This window comes from Condylostylus longicornis, unplaced genomic scaffold (assembly GCF_029603195.1).
Source record: "Condylostylus longicornis isolate FDR11 unplaced genomic scaffold, ASM2960319v2 ptg000114l, whole genome shotgun sequence".
NCBI lineage: Eukaryota > Metazoa > Arthropoda > Insecta > Diptera > Dolichopodidae > Condylostylus > Condylostylus longicornis.
In genome coordinates, this window is record NW_026578082.1 from 252,874 (window position 1) to 266,236 (window position 13,363).

Here is a 13,363-nt window from a genome sequence, read left to right on the forward strand (position 1 = left end):
TATACTAATTATTATTATAATAAAACAAAAATTTAAAGAAAATATAGTTAAAATAAATTAAAAATTAAATAATATAATAAATGTTAATTGCGTTATATTAATGTTAATTTATAGGATAGATTGTAATTTACAATTGTAAGAAAATCATAAAATTCGCGTATTATTTTAGTAATTAATGAAAAAGAAGTAATGTAAATATTAAATTAAAATTTGTAAATAATTTTAAATGATTGTATTATCTATATACACATTATATATTAAAAACAAAGAAAAACAAAATTAAATATTATATTTTAAAAATTATATAAAAGTTTTTCATTTTTAAAAAAAATTTTTCAATTTTTAATTTAAATAGTAAAATTATAGCATTCAAAAATGAATGGTTCTAAAGTTTTGACTCGTAACATGCCTTGTACTCGTATAACACTTTTATTTTTAAGTTGCCATCTTGATTTAATAATAATTATGCAGTAGAAAATTATATATATATTGCAGTTTTTATCTTAATATAAATAATGCCTTATTTTTTAAACCACAATGAACATTAAAGGGCTATGGATTCCAAGTACAATAGTATAGATTTTGGTAAATTCCGGCATAACAAATTATATGTTTTTCTAATATTTAAATTATTGTCTTACATGTTTAATTACAATTTCCAGCTTAAGTTCAATCCTATAAAACCGAAATATTATAATCATTCTCTGTAATTTAATTTTACATAATTATTAGGAATCTTAAAAAACTTCAATAAAAATCAATAAAATTCAATTAAAATATCTTCAATTTACCTATTTAGTCCTAATATAAAATATGTATAACAATTTTGTAGATTATATATCACTTATTAATTTTAGCAATCTTTTTGCCTTAATTTCTGAATTGCTTTAAAATATTTCGTAATAATAAAATTTATGTCAAATTTTTCGATTTTCAATCTCAATATATTGCTCTTTTATTTTCCACTTGTAATATTATTATTCACTTCAAACTCGCCATAAGATGTTATACTTCACCTTCTGTATTAAATTGTTGATAATGCCCGGGAACAATAAGACTTATTATTTATAAAAAAACAGCCTAAAAAATAACGCTATAACAACACATTTAATTTTTTTTTTTATTAGAAATTTTATTAAATCTTTCGTTTTTGTTTTTTAGAAAAATATTTTATTTATAAAAATTTTATTATAATTTCGAATAAGTAGTAGATATTAATTAAGTCTAAATTATGGTAAGCTTACAGTAAGTAAAGGTATAAAAACATTATACATACATATATTACAACAAAAATAAATTTAATAACTTAATTTTTAAAATAAACATTTTGGCATTAATTGAATTTAGTATAAAAATTTGTTCTAAATAGCCGATTATCGGAATTAAATTGTTTATCGAAATTTATAATTAATAAAAATTTTTTTATTTCTATAAAAATATAAATAGTAGTACAATAATTAATAAAACGACACCGAAAGCGTATAACCAGATTTTTTTCTAAAATAATCGCAATAATTAATTAATTTTTAATTAAAATTAGAAAAATGAAATAATTTACTTTAACAACTTTTCTTTGAATTTGTCGAGCATCATCTAATTTTTCCTCACCACTTTTAACATCTTCACTTGCTTGTGTTGCATTACGTTCTATCACATTAATTAAATCACTCTGCAAATATTTTATAATTAATAAAAATATAATAAAAAGTTTTATAATTTTTTTGTGACTTACTTGCTCTGCAACTAAATTTTGTATTCTTATAAAAAGTGCATGAACATCTTGTATTGATTTTTCAAGTTTTATTAATTCTGAATGCCTATCCATTAAATCTTTAAGTTTTCTTCTTTCATTTTCAGTATCTAATAGAATCTAATAAATTATACAATATTTTTTAATTTAATATTATTCTGAAAAATTAATAAATTTTCGAGTAAATTTTCTCAAATTAATTACTTACATTGTCTACGAAAATATTTGTATTGTTGGTAGCTAAAAGATCTTCAACTTCTTCTTCAGTAATATTCCAACTGACTGTGAAATAATTATAAAAAGAAATTGTCATCTTTATTATACAATAGTTTACCAAGTTTTAAAGATTTTAATATTAAAATTAAACGTAAATGTTATTGAAACGCTTTGAACTTTTAAAGGAATTTTCGTAATTTCAAATGATTTCTTTATTTTGGGGATTTTTATAAAATTTTAAGATCCTGCAATAACCATTACAATTTGCTTTATGTAAGCACATTTCACCGATGTCACATTTGAGCCGATTTATAAAATTGTTTTGGAGTATTTCATAATTAATTAATGGTAAACTTGCAGCAAATTAATTTTAAAATTTTAACTCAATTGAAATAACATATGAAGTATTGCCACATTATAATTTTTTTTAAGGTATCAATAAGATATCAAATATTTACTTACTTATTTTTGCATTATGTAATAATTGTTTTTTTAATTTTGTTTCATAATTTGTTAAAAAATTCTCATTTTTATGCCATATTATATTATAATATTTTTGAAGTCCATAAAATAAACCACGTTTTATTCTTGATTCCAATGTAAAATTCTTATCATCTGGCAAGTTTATTTTTAAAGTATTAAATGTTGTCATTAATTTTTGACCCAAACTTAAATTTTTATTTCTCAATGTATCCAATTCATTCTCTAAAAATTAAAATATGATAAAAATATAGTGTACTATCAATTTTTGGAGAATTCAATATTCAAACTTTGAAAAATTTAAAACTTACCATTAAAATGTGGTAAATTTGTTTGTTGTGTCATTCGAATCATTTCATCTAAATTCGATTCAAGTTGTTTTAATTTAAGTCTTATGTCAGAATACTGAAAGAGAAAGAAAACAAAAGAAAAAATCAAAATTATTTTTTATAAAACTTTTCTGAAATGTTATTCTATTGTTGTAGAATTTTAGAAAATAGACAATTTTCATTTGAAACATATTATAAGAGAGAGCATTTCTTAGTTATAAAATTGTCATTGTCAATGTTTATAGTGATACCTAGAAAACAATAATTTTTGCAATTACACGACGAACTACTTTTTTCGAGGAGCGCTAGTGAATAATGCGCTATAGTGTTATTACAAAATTTGTCTTCAGTATATTACTATAAACTATATACACAATGATTATACTTAGCTTAGCTTCTTATATTGCAATGCAAGGTAAACTTTGAATTTTATTATAAAATTCATAATAATTTAATAATTTTTTTATTATATACAAGTATTATAGGTGATATTAGATGATATAACCTGTTCAAAAATAAATTGACTAAATAAAGTTATAACAATTTGGAAGAAAGTTTACTTCTTATAATTGCATGTATACATAACATAAATAAGATATAATTTAACGCTCGGCAGTATGAATTGAGTATGACAACAATTTTTTTTAAATTATTTGTGTTATTGTTCTTTCAGACCGCATATCAAATTTAAAATTTTAATAATACCCGACCTACCCAAAAAATATTTTTTTATAAATTAAACTAATTTTAAACAATGTTATTACGTCAGTTGTAAGTGAATTCAAAGTATATTTAGGTCATACAATGTAAATTCTTCAATTTTCAAAAATCTAGTTTATAAATTTCTATAAAAGAAGCAAAAAAATAAAAAATCATAAGATATGCATAATTGAACTTTTTTTTTTAAATTCGCACTCAAAATTTTCATTTTATGTAATAAAAAAATTTTCATTGTTTTTGTAACCGCAATTATTAAGGTGTAATTTTAAATTATTAAAATATTATTTTTGATATACATATGTACAATCCTACAGAAATAAGAAATATTGATATTATCACAATAAATGTATTGCAATGTAATCGAGCTTTCGTATTACATATACAAGTTTGATAATAATAATTACCATAACAGTAAATTAAATACAGACAATGTAAACAAAAATATTGAATTTTAAAATAAGCTGTTATTGTTTTTATTGTTGTTTTTGTTTTTTGTTTCTTAATCATGTCAATAATTGAATATTATTGCTGCATTCATAATTGTCATCTATCTGCACTGCAAGTATTACGAACTAAATTCTTTATAATTTTTCCTTAAATTATTGAAAATTTATGAAAATTAATATGTAGTTTACTGTGCATGTGCACGATAATTTAAAGAACACAATTGAATATTTCAAAAAAATTTTTGCCTATATCGATAGGGTCTGTAAGGCAAACCATCTATCCTACATTTTAAAGTTTTGAAATAATTTGGAAGTAATTCGAAAGTACAAGTTCCCTGTAGTATTCAATACAAATATGTTGATTGTAAATTCAAAGAATAAGTACTTTAACTTATTCAAACAATCCCAATACAATTGTGTTACGTGTATTGTAGTTTTTTTTATTAATAACAAAAAGCTGTAAAATTTTTCATTATGTTAGATAGAAGGTTTTCTCTATAAGTCCTTATTATGTGAGGTAACAAAATTGCAGCATTAAAAATTTTCATTCATTTAAGGTTTTTATCTAAAATTTAAGTTGACTGTAATATTGCGATGAAAATAATAATGATTTTGAAGAATTTCAATTATGTCAATGGAATACAAAAAAAAAAAATTAAAATTAAATTAATTTTAAGCAATTTATAGTAGTTCAAATTTTTATTTGGAATCACTCAACTTGCATTATTGCATAAAATTTTAATTAAGTAAAATTTCTTCAAAATACTAAACTTATTTATGTACTTACAGATTTAATTGCAAAAACATGATATGAATGCGATGATAATGGTATGATTAACAAAACTGACGGGGGATTACAAAGAAATGAAAAAAAAAAATTTACTAAAATTTAGTTAATTTTTTTATGTTTTAGAAAACAATCTGAAATATTTTAAAAGTATTTGGGAATAATATTATGCGCTGGACTCAACAAAGACTTCATTCAAAATCACTTCATTTGTCTATTAATTGAATCTATACAGTTTTGAAGATTTTATACTGAATTTAAGAAATTGTGGTATAATATTGCAGTTTTTTTGGTTAATTTTCATAATGAATTATGCAAGTTTCTATATGATTATTAACAGATCGATTATGATAAAATAATTGATAACACTTTTACTTTAAAGAAATTGTAATATTATATGAATAATTTACATAATTTTTAGATTTTAATGAGCAAATACAAATATTTGAATACAAATTGCACTTTTAAAAAATGCATTATGAAAATGCCAATGCAACGCAGTCAATATTACTAAAATATTTTGAATCAAAGTACAAACACCGCCAGTCATTATTATTATTATGTTTGATGTTGAAATTCAGTAAAAATTTATTTTAAAATTTTTCATTTCAAATTTTCATAAAAAATTTTTGTAAGTGGATTTTTGTAATAATTAAACATTTGCGTTGATAATATTCATGTGGCGCATATCATTATTATACCTCATTAGTTGCATCAAAAATTAAACAATGATCACACTTAAGTAAACAGTAATAGACTTGACAACAAACTATATAAATAATCTATAATGTATAATTAACAAATTATTCAAATTCAAATATTTGATTCAAGAAATTTTAAAAATTTTGACGTAATATTAAATAGAAAAACAATCAAATAAAACATTGTATGAGACTTCCTGATCGCAACCATAGAATTGACATTAAAAAACAGATAAACGGTTGAAATGAGAATTTTCCGAGGCTGATTTTGTTCGACCCAACTATAGACCGACTATACCTTTTTTGCTAATTGCTTGAACGTCAAACATTCACAGGGAGGAACTATATGGCGGGATGTCATTGTGCGACAGCGTTTTTTCTCTCAAAACTTAAGAAACTTCTCCTTGTGGACTGTTGAGGTTTTGAGAATAGGTCGTAATCAGGTTCGTACTTTTGTCAACATAACTGTTGAATGGTGAGACTGCGTTTGCCTAAATTTTTTTTGCCACCAGACTTTTTTAAGCCTTGCCTAAATATTTTTGCTTGTTCGAACAATTATTTTAGGGCAATTATTATAAACTCAGATCCGATAACTCGCATGATTTTTTATCTAATTGCATATATGCGGGAACGGAACATAGAGGTAATGGTACCAAAGGAATTGCAATGATCCATGGATTGCCACAATACTCAACAAGGGGGCCGGTCCCTTGCCCATATCTGTCTATAAAAATTACAAATCACCAAATTTAAAAAAAAAAAAGCTTACAAAATAATTGAAAATATTATTCAAATTTGTAATATAGAGTGACACAAGTCAATAAATACAAGTGTTACACAATAAGATAAAAAATCTTTAATTCAGATCATTAACAAATACAATAAATATGTACACTTATATAACAATGTAATAAATACGAGAAAAAAATAAAAAAACCGACACAAAAAGAGCAATATTGTTAATTTATTTAACAAAATGAAAAAAAAAAATTTTTTAATTATCATTCAATCGAACACGATTTGGAGAACATGTCAAAAAAACATAAGTACCTATAATAAAATTGTTAAAATGACAAATTGAAAAAATTAGTTATGTCATTTTTGATGTTTATTGTTTTCAACAGGAATTTTAATGTTTACAAAATAACATTGTAATTAGAAATTATGATTAACTTGTAATAAATTTAACCAGTTTCCATAACAATAATCTTCTCACCCTTTTCAATCACACGTTTAAAATTGAATATTAGAAATTCGCTTTGAGATTATTTCCTGAACTGAATTGAGCAGATAAAATCAATGTAAGTAATCTTGATGTTATTCAATTAGTCAATTTTATTGCGTTAAACTTATAACGTTAGAAGTTTGCGACCCTGATGCAGCATAATCAATTATAATAATTAATTCAGAGACACGCAAGATATATGTACATGCATAATTAAGTACATACGTATGTATATGTTTAATATCTTCGTTCTTTAGTTTACAAATTAATTATACAAATTAATTAATTAGAGTTTTTCTAATTTTAAAGTAATGATGATTAATGATTTTAGGTCTTATAAATTCTGATATGAAGTGCTGTTGGGTTTGATATGTAGCAAATTTCAAATTTGCCTTACTTACGACGCAAGCTAACTCGAAAATAATTTCGAATTTAAAAAAATAAAAAGATTATATAAAATATGTACATACATATAACAAAATGGAGAAGCATGGCATTAATTATTTATGTAATTCTAATTATAAAATTAATGTAGAATAAAAATTAATGCTTTTTTCTCCTATAAAATAAATTTGCTTGCAATTGCGTGTGCGATCTAATCTAATAATTAAAATAGAATACTTAATACAATAGAAACAAATTTTAATTCTTATTTTTAATTTAAATTCATTTAAAATTTTACTTTTAATTTTATTTTTATGTAAATATTCCAAAAAAAAAAAAAATAATTATCGGAAAGTAATATAACTTTAATTTTAATTACACACGTATCGTTTGGTTATAGTTATAATGAAATCAGTGTAATTAATTCGTATATATTTGCATTTTATAAAATTAAAATATTTTTAGAATTACAAATAATATCAAAAGCATTTAATTATGTTATAGTATATTTGAAAAAGTATTGAATTTTTAATTAAAATAATTAAATTTAATAGTCTTTAGGCATAACATGATACAATTAAGATAATGTAAAGTATACGTGCATATGAATGTATGAGGGGAAAATCGATATATAAAAAATTTAATTATCTAGTCTAAATGATTGCAATTAACTCATATTTGTCATATAATTAATTCGAGAACAAGTAATTGAATTCAATTACGTATTTGATAGGAAGGCGTCTGACGTTCATGTTTGTAAAAATACTTTTAAAAAATTTTTTTTCACAATATTTACTATATTGTGAATATTGAATTAAAATAATAGTAAATTGTAGATCAATGATATTGAATCCAAATGTCAGTGATTTATATTTATGATAACCCACGTTAAAATGAGCTATTCTCTTTATTTTGAAATTTCTCTATTCTCTTTATTACAAAAAAGGAGCAATTCTCATTGTCACTTGTCGTTTTTATTATTTAATATTCCAGATCTATATCGTATCACAACTATAACTCACAAAAAAGAAAAGAAATATTCACGATATTAAACAAATATATGTACGTTTAGTAACTGTAAAAAAGTCAACAAAACGTTTAAAGAAAAAGTACTTTACGCTCTTCATTCACACTAAACAAAAAAGAAGGAACGTTATATTCAATTATAGGCCATAATCAATTATAGGTCAACAATCTGAAGGTAATTATTTTATCACATCCATTTTTGGTTCTTTAATTTGCCATAAAATTAAAAATAATAACGTAAATGATTTAAAAATAAACAAAAATTTAATGTCCCAATTCTATAAGCGGCAAAAAAAAAAAATACAACCTAATTTTAATAACGCAATTTAAAGTGTGTTGAGAATGTGAATACCACAAATTTTAGTAGTTACAGTCGTTTAGGAAAATATATTCTCCAGCCGGATTTTCCAAGGAATTATGCCACATTGAAATAATTTTTTAACGGAATCACTTGTGCACGGAGTCAAATATCATTACTGATACATCATAAGCATATTTACTCAGTGACAGGTGCTGTATGACTATGAGTAAAATAGTGACTATTCAGTTGACAGTTGAAAGAAAATTTATTGATAACATGCGTAAAGTTTAAAATTTCCTCAGAGAATAATTCAGTTTTCAAAAATTCTCTTCTTTTTTGAGAGAAACGAAACGACAAATTTATTATATATCCCAGAATATTAGACAAATATAACAGAAATTTTATTAACAGAATGTAGCAGTAATGTTGATATTTATAATGTATTGTTATAAAAGCAGGTCATTTTAATACTTTATAAAACAATTTTATTACCATAAAAATTGTGTATAATTGTACTCATTTATAATAATCAAAACAAAGCGAAACAAGTAATTATTATACCATTATAATAATTGTATGACAAAATTGTACACATTAACATTTTTACACATTTTTATGTACACATGTATACAAAGAAAGAAAGTGGTGTATTCCGGAATGTAAATAAGTAAATGACCGCAATTAAGATGAATAAAATTAAAGAACATAAGCGAGAGGATAAAATTTATATACATTCAATGATTACATACGATTGAATTTTATTGTATTATTGAATAATTATATTGTTATATTTTGTATAGATTTTGATTTCTTTATCAAAAATGATGTATTATGAATGTCTGTACATTATAATGTGTTATTAAATTTTACGTATTTAAAATCAATGATTTTACAAAAATTAATTTGAATTCGTTTGAATTTTCGTTTTAGTGCCAATTACTGTCAATCACCTACGATCACAGCCTGATAATTATAAGTAATGCAACATATTACAAAAAAAATTTCTTTACATTTAAATTTTTTACTGCACTAGATAACGTTGTTTGATATTTATTTCTCTCTCAGTTATTGATAAACTGGTTAAACTTATTTTTTTCTTCCCCCAAATTAAATGTAACGAATATAGATTGAATATTGACAGCTGAGGTGTTCATCATTCATGTGGAAAATAGGGCGGCTTTTGGGGTTCTGGGTTCTTGCATTTTCATTGCACGGTCACATTTTGCAACAAATTTTAACGATCAACAAACTGACGAGATTGGGCAGGCAAGCATTACGACAATGGACCGATCGGTAATTCCCCTCTTAGTTGAATTGAAGAACATTTTAAATAAAGAAAGTAAAAGATTGAAAACGAAAGCAAGGCTAGAACGAGAAGTTTACTGGCAATAAGTTACTAAGTACTGAGATACTAGTGGTATCTCAGTATTATGTTTGGCATTTTGACGGAATACTGTTTATTGGGAAAAATGGTAGAGGGACTCGTCATATTCTTATCGGATGTTTGCTGAGTATGTTGGGAAGTCGGAATGGTGCGGAACCTGCAACACGCTCTCTGCCAGTGCCTTGTTTTCAAGGGTGATCTCCTGAACTTCGTCAAAATAAAATTTCTTAGAAGCTCAAAAGTAAAATAAAAGTGTATTTAAAAGAAATATACGTCAAAATTAACAAATAATTTTTAATGATAGTTGTAAACGTAAAACATTGCAAACGTAAAATCAACTAGATATCACCATTGTAATTAATTTTAATATATGGGAAAAACCCACCATTTATTATTTATTTACTATTATTTTTACTTACTTATATCCGAGTATTTACATTCCGTTTTTTTTTTTGCAATTCTATAAACCAAGTACAAAACAAAATGTAAGTTTTTTCAGTACTATTAAAGTATAATTTTATAGAGATGATTTACGGTTGAAAGAAGACACCTTTTGAGACAAATAGACGATATTAAATGAAGATTTTATGTTTAAACGTATATGTACATACATATAAACAAACAAGTTAGTTATAAAATGAAGTCATTATATCGTTTTTCTATAATAGGATCAAGAATTTATGTAGAAAAATTTTAAAATTGGTCATTAAATTTAGATTAGATAATGTTAAGAATGTGATTGAATTGAAAGAATTTAATTAAGTTGATTATGGTTTAAAGAATTTTTAATATTATGGACATAAGAATTTGGTTTCGTTTTAAGTTGTATGTTAGAGTTAAGGTTATAGTAATATAAATTTTGCCAGTTTTGTCATTTTATGAAAGTATACCGTGTATGTGAAGTGTTGTTTGAATACATGATTAGAAAAATTGTACGAGAATCAAGCACAAATCTAATATTTTAAAATTCTTGTAAATTTCTGTCATTTATATTGGCATTTCATTTTTAAAACAACAAAATATTCAAGTTTAGAAGAATGAATTTGACTGTTATTAATTGCTATTAAATTGATTGTTATAATTCATTGACGCAACAATTAAAGAACAATTGAATTAGACCTTTTTTTTTTTTTTAAAACAAAAAACTATTTTTCAAACAATAAAAATGTTAAAAATTAGAATAACTATACGTGTACAAGTACATTTCCTAGTTTACAACACCAATATTTTTCTATTTTTTTTTTTTCGGTTTTAAGTAAATGACTTTAATTTTATATCGTTATGGTTGGAAGGACAAGAAAATCACCATAAAATAGATCTAAGTAAATGTACAGTGTGTAATTGACATATTATGGGCATAATATCAATATTATAATGTATAACACTATACACAGTACTATTATACATAGTCACGTTTAAGTACACTTTATGTCTAGACTTTTAAGAATGGCTTTGGTACATAAAAAACCAATATGTTTTTATTCAAATATCAAAGTATATGAAAACCAATTATAGGTATTAGGAATAATTTTAAATTAGAAAGACGCAATATACCATTATCGATGATGAAATAAGATCAAAAATCATTTTGTAATTTAATAGATATTTTCTTTAGTAAAGCATATTTATCTAGGTAGATCACAGAATTTAAGAATAATCATTATAATCTATTATACCAGTTTAACTCGGCTAAGATTTCTTTGTTATTTTTAAGTTTATTTTACAATTTTGATTTTTTAGTCAACGCTCATTGGGGTTGTTCTCGCCCAGCAGCAAATCAAAATTTTTTTTTAAATTCTAAATATTAGAAATGAAAATCGTTTAACTACATAATTTGAAATTTTAAAAATTCCATGCGTGGTAATCTAATACTAAAACAAGGCCTAATTGTGTATGTGTTTTCAAAAAAAAAAATTAATTTTATGTTTTCATCTATAAATTAACCTTGACATTAAAATCAGATTTCAGCAAAATAAATTTCTTGTAAAGAAATTATATTGGTCATCTCTGTTGTAAAATGTCCAAAAATATTTAATTAGCAAAATATTTAAATTTTTATAACTAATTTGATGAGGTAGGCGTAGTTTTTGTCACAATGTACATTTTTTTTTTTTGGTAATTTTAGATAAAGATTGAAATTTGAATTGCTCCGACGTGGATGAAGACCCGTAAAATCTCAAACTCTCATATTAAATTTCATTAAAATTGCAATAGAATATTTTTAAAATTAAAGTAGGTGAATTAAAAATTAACATCATTCATCAACTTATTTATTGCAATATTCAAAAATTATGATTACATATGTAATTCCAAAAAAACACAAAAAAAATTAGGCTTTTTGTCACACCAAATTTGATGAAATTCAATATCAAAGACATTTTGTTTTTTAAATTTGAAAATTATCATAAGTTATGCATATAGTTCACCAAAAATGATTAAAAATATAGGTAAATTCGAAAAAAATATCCAAATTTTAATTATAATAACAAATAAACACAAAATGCGGATAATAAATTTTATATTTATTTAGATTTTATAAAATAGTTTATGATTTTAAATAAAATATCTGTATATTATATACACGGCTTTATTGCCTAACACTTATTTTAATGTCGAGGTCATTTTAAAGATGCATGAGATAAAATGAAAAATTTTTTTCAAAAATTTGTGTTATATAAGCCGCAACAAGCACATGTTGCATTTTTAATGTGACTTTTTTTTTAAATTGCTGGTTTTGTTTTCGAATGAATAAGAAAGACAAAAATGTTGAGTAACTTTATATTTTATAGTTGATTGCACACATTTACATAATAAGCTAATTAATTCAAATATTTTATGCCTCTTAATAAATTGAACTCATACCTTGTATGAATGCGTTTTTGAATGTGATGTGCAAGTGGAGAGTGTTGCTTAAAAATATTTAATTGAAATATCTTTTAAGATTTTTTGGAAGCTTGAACAACATGCTTTTAATAAAAGTAGATTTCTCTTTTAATTTAATTTTGAAATTTTTTTGAAAAATTATTAGCATTATTAGTAATATTAAAATTATTAGCAGTCTATGCATTCCAATGTAATATAAATTAATTCTTTCATTGTATTTCAAATAAACAATTGATTTTTGAATTCCTAATAATTTACAACTTATCTCCCCACTTTAAAGAATCAAGTATCTAAAATTTAATTAAATAAATTTTAATTGTATTCTAAAAATATTTAAATAAAATGTGAAATATTTTTTTTTTGCACTAAAATCTAAATGTGAGTTCGATTGTGTCATTTTTTTCCCTTATTCATATAATTTACATAAAATCAATTTAATTTTTTTAACCAAATTAATTCGTATTATTGTAAACGCAACAAGTTTTTTATTAAATTTTCATTTGATTGTTAATTATTTAAATAAAAATAGCAAATATTACCATTGTATACATAACGTATATGAGTTATGTATAACAATTATAAAATTGGTAACTATAAATACATTGTAATGAGCACAGTATGACACGGTATTTTAACACCCTTAATGTGGTTAATTATTTTATTTTAATCTATTTTGTGTTCAATTTTTTGGTTAATAAAATAAGTGCATATATATATCCTTTAAATAATTA

The 13,363-nt window shown here is 23.1% G+C and overlaps 1 protein-coding gene across 2 annotated transcripts in view; it reads right to left on the reverse strand.

Annotated features, from left to right (window-relative positions):
- Positions 1–1,299: 1,299 nt before the first annotated feature.
- Positions 1,300–13,363, reverse strand: part of LOC129614666 (syntaxin-4) — a 59,966-nt gene continuing 47,902 nt past the window's right edge. For both annotated transcript variants that reach the window (XM_055529421.1, XM_055529422.1), the window contains exons 4-9: positions 2,758–2,851; positions 2,429–2,671; positions 1,959–2,032; positions 1,733–1,870; positions 1,559–1,669; positions 1,300–1,497 (exon numbers count right to left, since the gene is read on the reverse strand). In XM_055529421.1, coding sequence (XP_055385396.1) covers positions 1,429–1,497; positions 1,559–1,669; positions 1,733–1,870; positions 1,959–2,032; positions 2,429–2,671; positions 2,758–2,851 — 729 coding nt within the window. In that variant the 3' untranslated portion in view covers positions 1,300–1,428. The remainder of the gene's footprint in view (positions 1,498–1,558; positions 1,670–1,732; positions 1,871–1,958; positions 2,033–2,428; positions 2,672–2,757; positions 2,852–13,363) is intronic.